General features: G+C 43.6%; 1 protein-coding gene across 1 annotated transcript; it reads right to left on the bottom strand.

The window, feature by feature from the left end:
- Positions 1-538: 538 nt before the first annotated feature.
- Positions 539-20,640, bottom strand: LOC133845650 (uncharacterized). Its single transcript, XM_062280152.1, is given in 10 exon segments — positions 539-3,290; positions 3,366-3,551; positions 3,617-7,772; positions 7,774-10,534; positions 10,684-10,876; positions 10,941-11,470; positions 11,948-12,700; positions 12,702-14,860; positions 19,280-19,517; positions 20,415-20,640. Coding segments are annotated over 7 exon segments (9,876 nt in total). The 5' UTR covers positions 14,000-14,860; positions 19,280-19,517; positions 20,415-20,640; the 3' UTR covers positions 539-3,290; position 3,366.
- Between the last annotated feature and the right edge of the window lie 119 nt (positions 20,641-20,759).

The following is a 20,759-nucleotide window of genomic DNA, read 5'->3' on the forward strand; positions in this document are numbered from 1 at the left end:
AGCTTTGAATGTATTGGGAAAAATATTTGGCCAAGTCCCTATTGAAATCCTTTTTCTTATCTGAATAACTGTCCAGTCGAGACCGACTTATTCACTATCTCATAAAATTGAGCACACTTCAAAGGCGGGCAATTTCAATTGATGTATTCTTGGAGAATCGGCAAAGGAAATGGAGGAAACGCTGCTAACTGGCGGCGTCTTTAAATAACAATTGTATAAATCCAGATTTATCTGTTAAAGTTCATTTACCTCCACATCGTTGGACGAAGCTATGCAAACAAATACCATACTTACAAGCAGACAGAACCTAGTTTGACTTTGGAAAAGTAAAAAAACAACTGAAAATTAAATTTGAACATGGCATTAATAAAAATCGCAGCTGATAAGCCTCTAAATACGTAATGTAGGTCAGGAGTTTACGTAGGTCAAGTTTTTTTTTAATATTTATTGCAATCAGTCAGGAGCAGCAATAATACATATTAGGAAAATAAAAAAATCCACCAAATCTGCCAGTATTGAAATAAAAACAAACTGTGTGTTTAAAATGTTATCATTTTATTTTCGTTTTATTTGTGTTTTTTTGTTTATTTGTAAAGAATCTTACGAATCCAATTTTTAATGTATTTTACAGACGGAAGTGTTATAAACATTCGCGCATGTTTTCTTTTATTTTGTTTTGTTTGTGTATGTGTTCTTGTATTTCGTTTAGTAAATAATTAACATATTTAATGTACATCAGTTAAACCAAATTTTAAGGCTAAAAACTCTACTCTTATTATTCAAAATTCGCACTTACAAATAAAGTAAAAATGATTATATTGAATTTCTCTCAAATAAGTTATAAGTAATTTATCTACAACTATTTTTTTTCTTTTCTTTTCAATTTTCATTACGAACTTGTTACAAATTTTCGGTATAGTAAATGTGTGTATATCTAATATTTATATAACTAGCTTTTATATAAGTATCATACAAATCCTAAATAAATTAACAATAATATTTTATATAAAATCGACTTTCTGATTATGTACAATATTTAAAAAAAAGCCCATAAAGAAAAACAACAAATTCTTAATAGGTACAAAATCTAAAATGTATATCTTCTTTTGCGATTTCAAAGTTTAACAAGAGCTTTTGTTTTCAATATAATATTTCTTGTATATGAGAATAATAATTGTTATGGTTGTTTTTCTGAAAATTATCTTACTTCGGGATGAACTTTAAATCTCTGAAATTCTAGAAATTGGTTTGAACTGATGCAAAAAAAATATGCTTATGATTGATATAAGAATCAATAAAAAATTTACTCGAATTTCTCAAATTAAACCAAAATCTCAAACTTGTATATACGATTTGTTTGGGGAGAATTAAGCCAGTTTATTTGTTGATTCTATGTGTGATTAATCACGCAGTTGAAATCATATCTCTAATGAAGAATCTCTTGCTTTCGGATTGAATAGTTTAAAAGAGAAAAAAGATTCGATTAAACTTTTGATTGATCAATCATAATTACCAACGGATTATTGAGTTTGCATCAGTCAAAACCATAACTTCATGATAATAATTATGAACTTTTGGGATTTGAATATTTTTCTTAGTTTAATTATATTTAAGTTAAAATTCACTTTGCTTACAAAATATTGTATGCTGTTAATTATTAAATGTAAATGTTCTTGTTATATACATAAAGTTTTAATTTCAGTGAAATGAAGTGGGGTAAAAGTAAAAGTAAAAGTGTATACTTAGTTTCACGTTTTCTTTTCATTTGTTAATATTAAAATATTGAATTAGATATACATATTCACAGGGTCAAAAATCGTAGTTGTTTTTGTATATTTTTTGTTTGCTGCACTTTCCCATTAAAGGATAGAAAATGTTAGTAAGATAAATGTAAAAAAAAAATAAATAAATGTTATGTCGAACCCAATATATGTATTTTTAAGGTGGTGGGTTGAATAGGAAGGAGTTATGGTTAAGGAGCAGCGTGTTAGATAATAAACTTAGATCTAAATACGCGACGGCCTCATTTCTAATCTTGTTTATATACAATTTTTTGTAACTTTTCCTGGTGTTTTTCCTTTTTTTTTTTCGTTAATTATAAATTTGTTTTAAGGTTACTTTCTTAGAATTAGATTACGTTCAATTAACTCGCGTTTTGTACTCTTTTTTCAATGTTTCCAAACTTACAAACTACAAGTAGCGTTTTCTATTTATTGTTTTTGTTTTGTTGAACAATAAACAACGCTTGTTTTTTATGTACAAATATTTAACAATATGCACTTTCTCATTTTTTTTACAATTTAATATTTACATGTTTTATGTACTGTTATTCTGGTTTTCATTTTGGTTTTTAGTATTGCTTGCGTTTTAAGCCTGGTTATGCTGTTGTTGCAGTTTCTGTGTTGTTGTTATTTAAATTAGTTTAGTTAATGCTTTGATTGTTGCCTTGAAGTATATGTAAATATACTCGCAGTGGCGTTACTCTTTAATTACAACTATTACAGAAAATGTATAAAAATCATCATAAACTTATCAGATTAATTGCAGAATCTCTCTTGCATATTTCAGTTAAGTGAATTGAATTTAAATGAAATTTACTTAATTTTATAGTTATGACAAAGAAAAATGTAGTAAAATCTACTATGTTTAAATTAGGAATTTAAACTAACTGTTTAGCTAACCAACATGAAAAGATTTCAATTTGTTTGTTTATGTGTGTAGTTTTTCGATCTTTTTCGTACATCTAAGCATTTCTATATAGATATATATAATTATAGCGCTATGTATAGTATATATTTGTATATAGTAGCAAGTTGCTCGGTTGGTTACGAAAAAAGCGACTATTAAATAACTAAATCATTTAGCAGAAGGCTCTTTTGAAATATATTGTTATTGTTGCTGCTTTTTGTTGTTGTAGTTTGTTGTTTTTTTGTGTTTCTCTGCTCAATCTCATATCGTTAATGCATATATACATATCTAAATTCTAGTTGTATGTGTAAGTAGTATAGTTATAGCGAGTAAATAGCGTTTACAACAAAAATAATAAGGATTTCATTTCCTGGCTACGATAAGCGCGTTTCTTGTTCTATTCCAATTTTCTTTTCGCACTACATTTTTTTTCGTTAAATAAGAAAAGTGCCTTCAATTATAATAGTTTATGGGTAAGGTTATTTTTTGCTTTCAACGAGCACTTGAGCCAGGTTGATCGGTCGAGTTTCTTGTAGTTGTGAACTGAGTTATATTCTGGCTTTAGACTTGGTTGTTTTGCTGTAGTTAATTTATCGACGAAGCTGTTGAAAGAATTGGTAAGTTAAATTAAATTATACTTGTATTTTCACACTTTAGTGACTTTATTGTCCACTTACCTTAAGCGCCATCTCGCCTGGCGGTCGCCGAAGATGACTTTTCACCAGGTGTTCCTGATGCTCCAACACCCAGGCGTTCAATCACACGCGAATCGCAAGATATGGTTCGTTGCATGAAACGCGATCTCTCGCTCATCTTCTCCTGTTGCTGCTCCAGCAATGTGGGCGCCGCATTAAAGTGGCCAGCTGGAAAATATATGAATATACATTAATAACTTTAGATCAAGTTAACAAGATGTGTGACGTCTTACTCTTGGGCTTGTCGTCGAACATGTGCAACTTGTGGGCTGTGCTTAGGATGCTGTTGACGGTGCTCAACGTGGCTGCCGCCGAGTTTATAGCAGATGCATTAGCGGACTTACTCTTAAGCGACGACGCAGACTGCGCATGATGCGGCGATTGTTGCTGCTGTTGCTGCGCATAGTGCTGATTGCTGCCGCTGCTATTGCTGCTGCTGTTGTTGGTGACAATGTTGTTCTGGTGCACGCTGATCGAATTGCGTCGCTCCCGCATAGCTGCCTGAAAGCGTTCAGGCGACTGCAGCGAGCACTTGTTGATCGTCTGCGGCTTAGCAAAGCGTTCCATGGGTTTCGGTGGCGTTGTCGGTGTTGTGGGCGCCGTATCGACGGATGGACGATGTCGCATGCGGTACTCGCTGATCGACAACTTGCGCTTTGGCATGGGGGCCGGTTCCGGCACCGTGAGCATCGGATTCAGACGCGGATCATGGCTAGCAGTGCGTGTGTAGAGCTTCAGTGGCGTTGTCGCTGGCGGTGGCATGCTGTCCACGGCTGGAATTGGAGTGGTTGGCGCTGAAACAGTAGCGGAGGCGGCGGCAACAACAGCTGCTGCTGCAGCTTTCGCTTTTGTGGCCTCCAAATACTCGGCCAAGCTAGGCATGCTGTTGCTCTGCAGCTTGGCAATTGGCGAGGCCAAAGCAGCGCTGCTTGGTGGCTCCTGCAGCTTGCCGTAGATGGTATTGTAGTACGGTAATTGCTTGGCAGCCGAGGCGAGACTGTTGCTGCCGGGCACTACCATTGGCGAGGGTACAACGGGAGCAACTGTTGCTGCCATTGTTGGCGTCGGTTGGGTGATGAGCACAGGTATTGGAGCTGCTGAGATTGGGGGTGGGGGTGTGGGTGTAGGAGTGACTGCGGGTATGGTGGGCTTGGCCAGCACTTTGGGCAAGGCGTTGACTGGCGGCGTAGCAGCTGCTGCCACCGGCTGTTGTTGCGGCTTCTGTTGATTGTAGCTCTTCGCTTTGCTGTCCTTATCCTTTTCCTTCTCCTTGTCTTTGTCCTTTTGCTTCTTCTCTCGATCTTTCTTCTTGCTCTTTTTCTTCTCCTTCTTTTCCTTCTTAAGCGCTGCCGCTATCAATGCCGCCTGCTGTCGACTGCCACACATGGATTCCCTTCGCCGACTAATCGCCGTCAACTTGCCACTCGCAATGGCAGCTGCCAGACTCATCGAACCAGGCAACTCCTGCTGCTGCTGTTGATGGTGATGGTTGTTCTCTTTGCGATGTTGCTGCTGTTGCGCAGTGGTTGCTACGACACCTGCTGCTACTGCTGCTGTTGCTCCTGCTGTCGGTTGCTGGGTAGCTTTGCTGCTGTTGAGTAGCAAACTGCTGCTTAGGATTTGACTGTTGGGCTTCGTCAGCTCCTGCTCAAAGTTTGTCTGACGCTTCTTTGTGGTTGCCATGGGCGTGGTGGGCATTGCAGTTGGCGTTGGCGTCGTTGCTGGCGTCACACACATGGACATGGTGCGACGACGCAGCGCCGACTGTTGCTGCTGCTGCTGTTGTTGTTGTTCAAGTGGATGATTGCTATTGTGCTTGGTCTTGCCATTGGCTGTTGCTGTGGGAGTTGTTGCTGCAACTGCTGCTGTTGGTGTTGCTGTCAACAATTGTGGCTGCTGCGGCTGTTTGCTTTCTTTAGGCTTCTTTTTCAGTTCAGGCGCTGGCATTGCTCCCAAGGTTGCAACTGTTGCTGCTGGCACCTTCTGCTTGTCCTTGTCCTTGGACTTCTTTTTCTCCTTTTTCGATTTCTTTAGCTGCTTGTCACGTTCACGCTTCTCATCCTTCTCCTTGCTCGACTTCTTCACTATTGTCAACTCGGGCGTGGTGTTGGCTGTGCTGCTGGTGCTGTTGTTGTTGCTATTGCTCTTGCTGGAGCTGGTGCTGCTGCTGTTGCTAGTGGCCTTCTTGTTGCGTGACTGCAGATACGAAATGTTTGCCGCATGGAAAGACAACAAGCGCTGTTGTATATCCAGCTCGGTTAGATTCTTGCTGCTGGCTGCAGTACTTGCTGTTGCTGTTGCAGTACTTGCTGGTGTTGTCGTTGTCACTGCAGCTGATGCCGTAGATGTAACTTTCGTGGCTACTGCTGTTGCCGCAGATGCAGTTGCTGATGTTGCTGCTTTTGTTGTGACTACAGTGACTGCTGAGGTCACTGCTGTCGAGGCAGTAGATGCCACTGCTGCTATTGCTGTAGTTGTTGCAACAGCTGCAGGCTTGGTTGTTAGCAATTCCAGCTTGGGTTTCTTTTTGAGCGGCTCTTCTGACTCTTCCTTGACAGCGGGTGCACGTGCCTTGATGGCCGCCTTCACCGAATCCACCAACAATGTGGTACTGGTTGCTGCTGTTGTTATCGCGTTGCTGGTTGTTGTTGCTAATGCTGCACTTGCTGTTACTGTTGTGCGCAGCAACGATTCACCTGGCTTAGGCTCTGGTATCGGTTCTAGTTTCGCAGGCAACATTTCCACATCTGGTTTGATCTCTGCTTTGGGCTCCACTTTAGCCAACTGCTGCTGCTGCTCCACTGAGTTTTCTAGCTTAGGCTCCTCAATGGTCTCTGGTTGCAACTGTTGCTCTTGCTGTTGTTGTTGCTGTTCCTCCTGTTCGCGCTTTACCTTCAGCAGCTCCTCGAACTTGTCGCATGCCTGACTTTCCTCACGCTCCACATCAATTTTGACATCTTCAGCTGCAGCGCTCGTATCTTCTGGCTCAATTTTCACCAAATTATCTTCGGCCACAATCTGCTGAGCACCTGGACTCGGTGATCTCAAGATATCGACATCGTCGTCTTGCTCAAAGTGTAGCTGTTGTGTTTCCACCTTCAGCTGCTCTGTCTTGGGCTCCACTTTGTGATCTTCCTCGCCAGCGCTGCCAATAACATCGATATGTGGTTCGTCAGTGGTTGCTGATGTCTCAAGTCCGCCATTACTCATGACCACCAAACGACGCTTCTTCAACGGCGTGCTAAAGCCATTCGACAGCTGCTGTTGCGGTTGCTGCTGCTGTTGTGGTTGCTGCTGCTGCGCTTGGGGCGATGCTACGCTGCTTGGCGTCGGTGTCACCGGCGTCTGCGGCTGACTTTCGTCCGTGGTCTCCTCGCTGATGGCCTGACGTAGCCAGCGCTTTTTCACCGACGAATTGTTCTGTACTGATGGCGTCTGCAAACGCTCCGAACCCTCAACTTGATGTATAAAGTGCTCCACCTTCAGTAATGCTGGTGCAGGTGGATCCTGCAACTGCAACTGTTGCTGTTGTTGTTGAAGTTGCTCACGGGAACCGTTGATTTCACTCATTGCCGCCTGTACTAGGCTGTCGAGGCCAGAGGTTTGTTGTTCCTGCTCGGATTGCTGGAACCAGCTGGACATGAGTGTTTTCTTCGTCTTAGCGCCACTGGGCGGATACTTGAATTCACCCATCGAAGGCGATGGCAATTGCTGAACTACGACTTGTTGTTGTTGTTGCTGCTGCTGCTGTTGAGGCTGCTGCTCCAGTGGTCCCATGGCTGCTTCAATCAGCAGACAAGCACTGCTGACTGCTCCAGTTCCGTTTGCTGCTGGTGGCTTGAAGGCGTCGCAATTGTTGTGCGCCAAGGCGAGCAACAAACCAGCTGCCTGATCAGCAGATTGCTGCTGTTGTTGTTGCTGCAGCATTAGGCTGTTGCTATTGTTAAGGCTGCTGTTGTTGTGTTGTTGTTGCTGCGATGCTGCTGCTGGCGACGCGAGTTCCGACTCCGTATGCGACTCATTGTCCGACTCGTTCATGCTCTTGCGACGCTTGCTATTGTTATTGTTGTTGTTGTAGCTGCGACTAACTTTACGCTTTTTCTTATTGCGCCGCGACGTGTTGTTGTTGTTGTTATTGCTGCTGGTGGGCGTGGGGCAACCGCTGGCATTGGCATCCGTTGATTCGCTAATAGAATTGCTGCTGGCATTGCGTTTGCGTGGCGATGCCGGCGAGTTGCTGCTACGCTTGTTGCTGCCCGCCTGCCGACTGTCGCTACCTGCAACCGTAGCTCCCGCTGCTCCTGCTTTCTTGCCGCGTGCCTCCTGCTTCTCCATTTTGTCGATTGCACGCAGTATGGCCTCCAATTTACGCTCCTCGCGTGACTTTGGCTTGTCCTTTTTTAGCTGCAGGTGTGGATGTGGCTGGCGTCGCAGTTGTTGACGCTGCTGCTGCTGCTGTCGGTGTTGCTGGCGTAGGAGTTGTTACTACGACATCTTCCTGCTTGGCTTCGAGCACAGGCGTGCTTGTTGTCGGCGTTGTTACTGCTGTTTTTACCGGCGATTTGCGACTAGTTGGTGTTGCATTAATATTGCTATTGTTGTTGCTCAGATTGTTGATAGGCAACGATACCGTTGATTTAATAGGCGTCTTGGTAGGCGATACTACAACAGGTTGATAGGGCTTTGGTTGTTGTTGCTGCTGCAGTTGCGGTTTTTGTTGTTGTTGCTGCTGCTGTTGTTGTTGCTGTTGTTGAAGCTGCTGCTGGTGTTGGGACTGTTGTATCTGCTGTTGTTGCGATTGTTGTAGCTGTTGTTGTTGTTGCGATTGTTGAAGCTGTTGTTGCTGCGCTTGCTGCTGCAATTGTTGGTGCGTCTGCTGCAGTTTCATTTGCTGCGTTGTAATTTTTATGGGCGTCACAATATGTGAAGTGGGCGTGGCATGCAACGTTTGTAGCGCACTTACTGCCATGCGAGCCTCATCCGCCAGTTGTTGTTGCTGCATGAAATGTTGCTGCTGCTGCTGTTGTTGTTGTTGCTGTTGTTGAGGTTGCTGTTGTTGCGGCTGCAAATAATAAGTTGCCATGGGCCTCTGAGCAGCCGCTGCAGCTGCAATAACAGCCAACGGCTCCTGCGGATGTTGTTGTTGCTGCTGCTGTTGCAGCAATGAAGGCTGCTGCTGTGCAGGCTTCGGCAACATCTGTGGCGACAACAACATAGGCGTTGGCAGCGCCGCAAGAATTTGTTGCTGCTGCTGCGTTGGACTGCGCTGCAGCAGTGATGTTTGCGGCGTCTGTTGTTGCTGCTGCTGCTGCAATGTGGGCGACTGCAGTTGAGTGGGCGTGGGCGATGGAATGGATACTGAGGGTGACGATGAAGATGTGCAAATGCCCGAATCGTGCAGCACACTCGACATGGAAACGGAGCACGAGTTGTTGCTGTTGCCGCCATTGCTGTTGCTGTTGCAGAGCATTGCTGCAGCCGCAGTGCCAACTGTTGCCGGCATCAAAGAAGCCGTCGCGCTAGGCTTAAAGCCCAAATTCAGCTGACTGAGCTGTGGGCTATTCAGACCCATGTGGCTGCTACTCTCGCCGCTCGAGGATGTGGAACGATTGCGTGCCGTCGCCGCGGCTGCTGCAGCTGCAGCGGCTGCCGTCATGCTGTTGCCCAGTCCCATGGTGAGCTGTATGGCCGCCGCACTGTTCACAGAAGCGGCTGCGGCCGCTGCTGCTGCCGCCTTGTTGCGATGACTGCTGCGCGGTTGCGTGGGCGGTGCCTGCAATTGTTGTTGCACCGCCAGAGGCAATGCGAACAAACAATCGCTGCCCAGATCGCAGGCACAACGTGTGCTCGTCGGCTGGATGACAGCCGAATGTGATTTCTTATGCTCGACCGCTGTCAGATCATGCGGTTCATGTCGCACCGTAATCTCCGTCTGCGCCCGAATGTGCGTCAAAGCCACAATGTACAGATGTAGAGTGCCCTTCTCGAAGTAGTGCTGCAACTCGGCGTTGGGTCGACAGGAGCGTCGCACGAAGCGTGCATCGTTGCCATAGGTGCGCGTATCCACGCAGACTTCGGGTCCCTTTAGGTAAGAGGGCAGCGGTTGCGGTGCCAGCTGTTGGTTGGCTGTCGTCTGCATTGGAGCCTCCACGCCCGGCAGCTGATAGAAGAACACAAACTGCCCGGGCGTCTTGTGCACCTTGAAGCTGTTGAGATAGTTGCTTGGCGGCGGCGTATTCATGTTCACGGTGGGATTCTGGGTGCGAAACTGGGTCGTTAGCATGTACTTGCCACGCAGCTCATGGATGGGCGAATGCGGCGCCAGATCAATGCTGCTGATCAACACCTTGGCTCCAGCATAGGGTATCAATTGAGCACGCTTCTCTAGTTCGCTGGCACAACCGGCAGCAATCAGACGCAACGCCTTGTTTTCGGTATTTTGAATGCTTTGCAGCAAGCTCGGTTGCTTCTGAATGGCATGCAGGCGGGCACGCAACTCGGGCGAGTAATGATTGGTCACGGCGTATTCGTAGTGTTCGATCCATTGCCGCAGATTCGCTGCGTGCTTCTCAGCGGCAGTCAGAGCTGGACTGCTGCCACCGTTGCCATCACCACTCGATTTCGTTTTGCGTTTGCTGCTCTTCTTGGTGCCCTTGGCACTGGTTGAGCCACCACCGGCAACTCCAGTTCCCGCAGCACCGCCTGCTCCCAGCTTGTCGCCTCCCTTCTTGCTCTTCTTCAGCGTTGTGGCGCCATCTTTGGTTTTCTTCGATTTTTTGCCCATGCCGGTAACAGTGGCGTTATTAGCGCCAGTTGCAAAGCCACCATTGAGTCCACTGCCCAGTCGTTGATGTTGCTGCTGCTGTTGTTGCAGCATCTCCTGACTGCCGTAGAGTGCGCCACCCGGCACAGAAGCTGCTGCACCCAAAGGATTGCCCGCTGCAGCGGCTGTTGCGGCAGCGGCAGCTGCAACGGCGGCCACACCACTGGCCGCCTGACTGGCTACTAACAGCATGTGCTCCTTGCGCTTCTGGCGTTGCAACGCACGCGCTCTGGCCTTGTCCACCGGACGTGGCTGGCAGAGTTCGCACTGATACTCCTCCGGTATGTTGAGACGATCGATGCCCATGCAGTCCACATGCTGCCAGGCGCTGTAGAAAGATTGGGATTGTGTTTACTAAGAGTTACTTATTAGAGAGTATGTATGTATGCAACAGCATGAAGTATATAATTCTAATTGGCAAAGGAGACTTTTTCTGCTTATTGCATACAACCGATATTATTTTTTTCTTCAACTTACGAGCACTTGTCACAGCAAATCATATAGCCATCATCATGCGTTAACTCGCAAATACACCGCGTCACAGAATCATCCTCGGCCTCAGCTTCAGGCGCTGTCTCTGTCTCCTCACCGGGATCGATGTCAGCGCTTGCCAACCGCGAACTTCCGCTGATGGCCGAATGTGCATCATCGTCAGTCACATGGCGAGCAACTAGAAGAATTAAAGTGCTTTAGTTATGGCAGCCTATATAATTTACGTAAACGTTTTCACTTACTTTGTGGTGCGAAGTAGCTGCTGTAGCTGCCGCCTGGTGTTGTCGCTGCACCTGCCACAGTAACGCCAATGCCGCCCAAAGACCATTGCTGAGATTGCTGGGCTATCGCCCCAGATGTTGCAGTCTGCTGCTGCTGTTGTTGCTGCTGCTGCTGTTGTTGTTGCTGCTGGGAGGCGTAGGTGTGATCCTGCATTATGGCGTGTAGCTGCTGCAATCGCAGGTCTTGGGTATGCACTGGCACTGGACGCACTTCCTCAATGAACAACTCCTCTTCGTTGGCGCTCAACTGCTGTGGTTGCGTTGCCACCTGCTGTTGCGACTGTTGTGGCGGCTGCTGCTGCTGCAACTGTTGAGGCTGCTGCTGTGTCGGCTGCGGCGTCTGCTGTGGCTGCTGTTGGGGCTTCATTATCAACGTGGTTGCATCCACATGCACTGGCGTCAAGTGCGGCGTATTTGTTGTCGTATTGTTGTTGCTGGTTACGCTTCCACGCAGGCTGCTTAAATTGCTTGTGCTATTGCTGTGGTTCAGGCTGCAAGAAAAATCCCCAATATTATTTTTTCCTTGATAATATTTGCTTTTAATTTGTAATCTGTATTTTACTATTTATTTACTATTTATTCTGTTGGCAGTTACAGTCTAAGCTGCATAAAGCCCGGAAACTCAGGCCAACTTTTCACATTGAAACAATTGGATCTCATGATTTTGTTTTTTAAATACTTGTCCACTTGACAATTAAATAACTTTGACAAATTGACTTGTTTTGCAAAACCTACTTGGCTGGAGTGCATTTCATAAATGAATTCAACAATTTGCCGATGTGCTAAATTGTTGAAAACTATCGATAGTAGTCGCACTTGAGCAGTCTTCATAATCTATCGATAGTATATTTCAAAAAGACATACAATAGATCGTTAAATAGATCGATAGTTTTTCATTTTATCTCGATAAGTGTCCCATCTTTAAATACTATGGATAGAATTAATCATTTTTTTTGCGATTAGCTTACCTGTGCTTATAATACTCGACCACATTCGATGGCTGCTTGCGATTGGCAGCGGCCACCACAGCCTCATGTTGCTGCTTGCGTTCCAGCGACGCGGCTCGACTGCTCGGCGCACTGACCGATTGCCGGCGTGCCGCCGTTGCCGACATATACGAGGACATCGCCGCACTACCGCTGGCGAATCCATGCGAAGATATGCTCACCGAGGGCGTGCTGGAGGTGCTTACAGTTAGATATGACGATGATGACGTTGCCGATGGCGCTGACGAAGCTACTGTTGACGCTGAGGAACTCGGCGAGATTGCAGCTGCACCTTGAAAATGTGTCAGCAACAAATTGCCCGAGGTTGCTGCAGTTACACTATTGCTGCTGCTGTTGCCATAAACAATTTGCGTAGGCGTTGCTGCTGTTGGTTGCGGCGGTGGCATATTGGTTGTGGTTACTGCTGCTGTTGGTGTTGTCGGTGTCGACTGTTGCTGATATCGCTGTTGCTGCTGACTGAACGACTTTTGCGCCATGCTCTGTAGTATGCGCGCCGACAACTCATCCGTCATCTGTGTGCCATTCACAATCATCACATCGTCGGTGATCAGCGAGGATTGCTGCTGCTGCTGTTGTTGCTGTTGATGATGATCGCTGCTACTATCACTGCTGCTGGTGCTGTTGTAGTGTATTCGTTTGGTCTGCGCCGCCTGAATTTGGGGCTGATGCTGCTGTATGACAGTGCCATGAGAGTTGACAAACTTGATGGCCCCCCGGCGTTGACTGCTGCAGCATATAGCCACCACCAGCTGTTGCCGTCGTCTTCTGCTGCAACTGTGTGCCCTGCGGCAAGTTAGCAGCCAGTTGTTGCAACGGTTGCTGCTGCACCACATACTTGCTGTTGTTGATGCTGCTGCCTGACGTCAATTTTCCAACCTTGCTGGTTGTCAATTGTTGTTGCTGTTGCTTGGCGTAAACGTTTTGTTGCTGCTGAGGCACCGCAGCAATCGACAACGCTGTCGTTGCGTTGTATTGCTTAACAAATTTCGTTTTAACGCCTGCTTTGTGGGTCGGCTGCTGTGCGGAGATAAAAGCTTTAAGCTGCTGCTGTTGTTGTTGTTGTTGCTGCTGCTGCTGTTGATGCTGCTGCAGCATATTGCCCACGCTTTTGACCGTTATCTTCTGATTAGTCTTCTTGAGCAGCGCTGCAGCTGTTCCGCCAGTTGTTGTCGTTATCGCCGGTCGATTGATAGCAGCCGCGTTGACATATTTTTGTTGCGTGGCCGTTGCTGGTTGCACAATTATCTGCGGCGTCTGTTGCTGCTGTTGTTGGTGCTGCTGCTGGGGCGGCACATACGATTGCAAACGCGTCACAACTCGCGAGCCAAGTGTCACCTTTTGCATTAGCGGCGTCGTTGTTGCATTGGCTGCTGTCTGTTGCTGTGGGGCTTGAGCATAGCCTTGCAGCTGCTTTGCCGTTGCAATTCCACCTCCTGACGCTTTATAGGCGCTAATGCTACCAAATTTTTGCTGCTGCTGCTGTTTGATTGCTGGTGTTGCCGTCACATACGGCAAGTTCTTTGCGCTGAGATAGTTAAGCTGCTGCTGCTGTTGCTGTGTCTGGGAGGAGGATATTGGCGGTGCCTGTTTGGAGAGCACCGTGAGATTACTGAGCAGCAGCTTGGAGTTGTGCGGCGGTGCCGACGAGGAGGCATCAATGATGACATTACTCGTGCTGCCATCGGTGGTGACAATCTTGTAGATTTGCGGATTGAGCAACTCATGCTGCTGCTGTTGCTGTGGCGTCTGCTGTTGCGCTGCTGCTGTGGCACGTACCGCATATTTTGGCGCTGGTTGCGCTTGAATGGACATGCGCCGCTGCATTATGCGCTTCAGCTGCGCCTGGGTTGACAAATTGCTGCCATCGATAACAATGTGTGGTTGGTGCTGTTGCTGCTGCTGTGGGCCACCGATGGCAATGCGGCTGTTGCCAGTACTGTTGTTGGTGTTGCTGCTGCTGCCGCTGCTGGCGACAGGTTCCACAAAGACCGTGTCGTGCGTGGACATGGGCATTGTTGTTTCTGATGCTGTTCTTGTTGTTTTTGTTTATATCAAATTATGAATTGCTCACAAAAATAATAGTAATTATTATTATATTATGTGAATGTATTTATATATCGCTTTCGAAATTAAATTGTTATGTTTTTGTATTTGTTTTAGTTTTAGAAAGGGGCGGGGGGGCTCTGCTTTTAACTGGTGCTAAGTTTATGTTGCTCTTCTTCTGCTTTTGTAGCTGCTTCTGGGTTTTGCTTTTTGTCATTTCACAACACTAATACTACTTCACTAGACATCTCATTCACAAGAAGCCTTTGCCCCTGATGTTGCTGTTGTCGCCGTTGCTGCTGCAGTTGCGATTGTTGTTTGTTTTGTTTGAAATATGTTTGTGACTTCTGCCGCGCTATAAAGCTGCTGCGGTTGCTGCAAGTGCGATTACTTCTGCCTATATACGTGATGGTGCCCCCAAACCTTTGGGGGCCTAAGGCATAACCAGAAATGCTTTCCTCGTCGTTGGCGTTTGCCTGACCGCTGCTGGCGGCGGCTGCTAATTGTGGGCGGCGCGCATTCAAATTGCAAATACGATTTCCAACACTGTGCCACATTACATTGTTAGCCATTACAAACATAACGCCGCGTATTTTTTTATTCAGCTTCCTTCTCTCTACTGAGTCGGCGCTTCCGTTCTGGCGCGCCTTCTTTTGTTGCTGCTTTCGTCTTCTGAATCTCTCGTTGTTATTGTTTTGTGTAGTCGAAAGTATCGTTGTTTTGATGTTAATGTTGATCTTGTTCTTATCGTTGTTGTTATCCAGCAACAACGGAACTACATCAATTTATTCTTAGCTCACCGAACGAGGTTTCGTTGTATGTTCCATTTGGCTGCAAAATGAAAAGAACATTACATTAGATATTTTTCAAAAGTTGATAATAAATGAAAAAATTAAATTTTTATCGACGGGTATCGTTTATCGATTATCGATTAGTGCTTGATAATTTATCGTGCAGTGTTGCCAACCGCCAATTTAGTTGGCGCTCTTATGTAATCCAAAGCAAATGAACAAAACGCAACGCATGCGCATCAAAATTGTTGTTGCTTGTCTCCTCTCCGTGTATGAGCGAGAGAGTATTTGTGTATTTTTCTAGTGTTCTTTTTGTATGCCATTCGCAGCTGCACTTGCTGCGAACACACTCTTGAAGTAAGTAGCTGCTAACTCGTTAATAGAGAGACAACAGCGGCAACTACAACTACAACTACCAAGTGATACGTTATGAACTTGCATTGTTTACATTTGTATTTGTGTGCGTTTCGCGTTAGTGTACATGTGTGTGTGGTATGTGTGTGCCCAAGCACTTGTGCATTTTTTGCGTTAAGACACAAGAAAACCTGTTCTCTCCTCCTGTGTTTGCGCTTTGGCCACTCATCATTTTTATGAGCGACGCTAATCATGTCAAGCAAAAAAGCCTTGCACAAAGACAAACTTTATAAATTCCAAAGCATCTCTTGATGAAATATATATTGCATTACTATCATTTGATGCCATATAAGAGTTAGTCATAGATATTTATTTGTTTTTCAACTGTAGCTCGATCATCCGGCATTTATCAAATCTTCTTTTGTTTTTAGTTTCTAAGTTATTTCTCTTGCGCAGTCGCTTTACACCTCATCATTCGTATTTACAAGATACAACTACATTTGGGATTGTATGTGTATATATGTGTTTGTGTGGCTTTTGGTCGTTGCCAAAGCCAAAGCAAAAAGTGAATGCACTAATTTTGCCTTGGCATCCGGCGCGGCATTCATTGCAGTCGACGACATCGCGCATTGTTGTTGTTGTTGCTACTGCTGCTGTTTTTTAGTATCTATTACCAGTTGTAGTTGTTGCTGCTATTGTTGTTGCACTTGGCTCTCTCAACGGTTCTAAGTACAGGCGCTGGCAGCAGCGTTTTGCGACTATACGAAATATCATTTCTAATTGAAATAGGGCACAGACCGCAGCCAACGTTGCAGTCAGCGCATTTACATTCAATTGAGTGCTATTTGTGTGTTTGTTGTTGCTAGCTTTTATTCGCTTTTACTTAGCAATCAATTTGAATTGCAAAGGAAGAAACAGCAAAAGCAGCAGCAGCAGCAGCGGACAGCAACAGCAACAAAAGCGCGCACAATTTCACAGAATTGCGAATTGCTAATTGCACAGTCAATGGGCTTATGTAACCTCCCCCCATCATAAAGTATTACTGCATGTCGATACACATACATATGCATGCAAATGTAAATGTGTATTTGTGTAAATACCTTGTCGAATTAGCCGCATACTTCATCATTTACAATGTACATAATTATAACAGCTAATTTGTATAACAGAAGCTGGCTACACAGCCGCATATCCATAATGTTATGTAATACTATCTATTGCACTCTTACACATGGACATCAACGAAACGCATGTGTGTCTGTTTGTCAACTTTTGTTGTTTCCCATCGCATTTCCAATAAGAACATGTGTGAAGATAGCAAGCCCGAGATGCAGAAAAATGACTTATGCATGTATTTTTATTTTTTATATGCTTTTTATTCCTATTTATATATACTACATGTTTCTCGCTGCCAATGATGGGAGAGAATTGTGTAATTTTGTGTGTGGCCTGACACACACGCACAAGTGTGTGTATATAATTTATTTCCGTTTGATGTTGTTTCTCAATAGAAGCGACAAGCACAAACAAAGCTCCTCGCCTAGCCCCAAGATAACAGAGAAGCAACAACAATTTAGGTGCTGCAGATTGATTTTATTTGTGTGTATGTGTGTCGTATTTACGAAGTTGACGAAAACGACTACGACATACTTTAATTTATAAACAAGCATCTGAAAAAGCACAAGATGCAGATAAAATAGGCACATTGCAATTGTATGCGTGTCGATTTCACACACACAAACACACATTTTCACATTTGTAGGTATAAATACCAGAAAGGTGAAATACACGGCAAAGAGTAAATATACAACAAACAACTGTGTATGCAAAAGCTTGAAAGTTTAAACCCTACCGCAACCAACTGACGTCTAAAATGCGCGCCATAAACAAATTTACACACACACTTCGCAAATGTGCGTTCCTGTGTGTGTGCGTGTGTATTAGTTAGCAAACTTGCAAGAGTGAAAGAGCATGTTTGACTGCACATTGAAACTTACCGCAAGCAAAACAACAATCATACAACATGGCGACTGGTCGCCGCCGCGCTTTCGTTTAGATTTACGTTAGGTTCGAGACAGACAAAAACTCACAAATGTTGGAATTGCAATATGTGTACATAGTTGTCAGGTCAACAAGCAAAGCTTCCTCCTCATAAATTCCAAATTCAACAGCAAATCTAATCGGTGCCAACGATCGATATCAATGCCAAACTATCGACTATTCACATTCGTTACATATTCAATGGCATTTACAACTACGCGAGTAGAAAAGTTAATGCAATTGCCGTCGCCTGTCTTACATACACACTGACACACCAGATCAGGGACAGCCCCACACCCACATATACGTATACATATGTGCAAATGTGTGTACATCCATACTTTGATATACCCACACCTACATTTCAATGCTGTACTCTATCTGCTTGTGTTTTACATATGGTTTTTGGTTTAGTTTGGTTTGTTGATGATGATGCCAGCCAGCTCTAGTGTTGCTAGTGTCAACTAATTGCGTCTTATTTTTTTGTTGTTGCGCGCATTTTATACGCTTGTTTGCCTCTCTGTTTTCATAGTTTTTAAGCGACTGACGTTTTATTTTTCCATTATTGGATAAACTTTGGACAGACTATCGTTTTCTAATCTGTTTTCAACTAAAGTTCTACTGAAATGCATACTAATGAAAAAATTATATGTATCTATTTCCAATTGTCTAAATAATTCAGTAGTACATTTATAGATGTTTACTATATGTATCTGAAAAACTAAAGAAATTTCTCGCATTATAACAAACCAATACATACATGTACATGCATATGCATGCATGTGTAATTGCAAGTTCGTATGCGCGTATGTTTGAGAACAGATTCATCGAACAGGGGTACACATGCATATTTTTGGCGGGGGAGGTATTAGCGGCAAATAGTGACAACCCTTGAATTATCGAATGCCTTTTTGCATCTGCAATTTGCAGTGTCCATTATGTATGGGTCCAGGGAATATATATGCATATGTATATACTAAAAACTTGTTCATCAACTTTTGCTTTCATTTTTGCCCATACCACAGAAAGTGGCGAAAAATCGTACAGGGCAGGCGAGGCAAAAAATCACGTATGCGTAAAGAGAAGCACAGCACAGGCCCACAATTGGAATGGGAGATGTGTTGAAAAGAGACAAATAGATGAGCACACACACCAGCCAACCTACAGCAGCAACCAACTTCACGGCGTACAAGCGTGTAAACAGCCAGACTAGGTAGTAAAACGTTTGACGAAAACATAACACACGATTGGAGAGTACAGCAGAATACGAAAAAAAACCAGAGAATATAGAAAAATCTCAATTACTGCGGTGCCGTTCTAACATCACGTAAAATATATAAAACGCAATTCCAACATGGCGACCCTAACAATAACTTTAGCAACAAATAGTTCACACAAATGCTGAGTTAATTTACAAATCCTCTCGGTTAATTCAATTTATTTTCCGCTTATTGCGCATGTCAAAACAATAAACCACGCAACCACACATGCAGTGGTTGTAGGTTTTAGTTAATTATTATACATACAAAAAGGTATGCATTTAGGCATCTTAACAAATTTGTTATACTACACATTGCTTTTGCAGAACATTTATTCAAACATTAGCCTAAACATTTCTTAAGCACAAATGAAACATAAATACACATTTTACGTGTATTTTGTAAATAGGTGGCAACTCTACGCAGCTCAATTACGCACAACTAACTTCACGTTGCACAAAAGAAAATCGCAAGCAAAACAAACGAACGCGCAAGATATATGCCATAGCTATAAGTGCGAGTGAGCACAGTATAGAACTTATAGGGAAAAGTACGAAATTAAATATGGCGACCCACTGTGCGAAAAAAACTCAAAAATTGACAATAGCAATTTAATTAAAATCATTTAATTTCACAAAATGTGCATCCATAGTCAAACTAACAATTTTAGTCCCAAACAGAATTTTCTGGATTCATTTGGGCGAAAGGAGACATATTCAAATCATGCATGTAATTCTCGACATTGTTGGAACACGATTTGCGCGCGCGTCGAGTTTGTTTTGTTTAGCAGTTTAATATGTACTCACCGCGAATAATTTGTATTTTTACTTCATTATGCACAACACGATTTAAAATGGCAAGCTGTTGAGTTAAGTTTACCGCTTTGCTTTTGTTTTTTTCGGCACAAAATTATGTTTTGAATATATATTTTTATATTTTGGGTTTTTTTTTCACATAATCACAAATTAAATTCGCACACACTGTAATTGGGATTGAAGGATTTGTGGTTGTGGAACGCGATGTTGTTTTACTGTTTGCTTCCTGCTAAAATAAACGTTTCCACTTTGATTAATCAATTTTATTATTAATACGTATGGCATAAGAAACACAACGACGAAAAGGGCGCACAAAACCTATTATATAGCGTGTGTAAGAGCGAGATGAACATACAGTGTTGTGCTGCGCGCGCACTTGTATCACCTAGTGAGTGAGAGCCACAATATAGTGTGGCCGTTTTGGCTTACGGGCATAGGCATGCCAACTAGCACAAATCCTACCTATTATCGGCTATTTTATTTTGTTCGCGCTGCTGCTCTGCTTCTTCTACTTTGTCTTTCTTTAGACTATTACTACTGCGCCTGCCATCATTCCGCTGTGTACTTTATAGTGCTGTACGTACAATCGTTTTGTCTTTCTGTCTGTTCGTTCGCTGATACATACAAACATACAGAAGATATATGCATGCATGTACACACGGCGCCAGCAAAATACATGTATGTATGTATGTATGCACCTATGTACATACATATAAAATCTATACACGGATATTGCCGCTCGCTCATATACACAAAATTTAATATATTTTGACTATGAAATAATACACGTTTCTGGGTGGTAAACATACACGAAAAAAAGATATACATATATGGGCAAGCAAACTGTCTAATTGCATACACATATTTGTGTATATGAATAATTTTTGATAGACCATATGTAAGTAGACGTTTGACTTTGCACATATTTAAGTGAAAGATAGAATCAACACTTGCACACGACAAAAATATAGCTACAATTTGTATAATTCTTCATTACATTTTGTACCTCGCTTCGTGTTCAACACACAAACACACGCTTTCAAATATACAATGTATGTATGTAGACCGCTGTGCTACAACACTTTAATGGCATCTCGCTTACACTTACGCTTTGCACGCATTGTACCTTTCACGTCCTATGTGTTTTTCCTCTTTACCAACACACGCTAATAAGACAAATTTTAAAACTACATTTTAAGCAATAACTAACACGTTTCACCATTACATTTTATTGTGTTGTGATAACTGCACTTGAGCACAGTGCCCGAAATCTATTTTTTATAATTTATTTGTTGACTTTACACTGATAAACGCGTTTCACACTCCGCGTTACTCCGATTCTTCTTCTTGAAAGCGCAGAATCAGGGTGACCGCAGTTGGCTCTTCAAAATGTACTATTTAATATACGAAAAATATACCGAGTTATATCACTGACATAATTATTAACTGGTTACACTTCGTAAATTTGTAT

This window comes from Drosophila sulfurigaster, chromosome 3, assembly GCF_023558435.1.
Source record: "Drosophila sulfurigaster albostrigata strain 15112-1811.04 chromosome 3, ASM2355843v2, whole genome shotgun sequence".
Classification (NCBI taxonomy): domain Eukaryota; kingdom Metazoa; phylum Arthropoda; class Insecta; order Diptera; family Drosophilidae; genus Drosophila; species Drosophila sulfurigaster.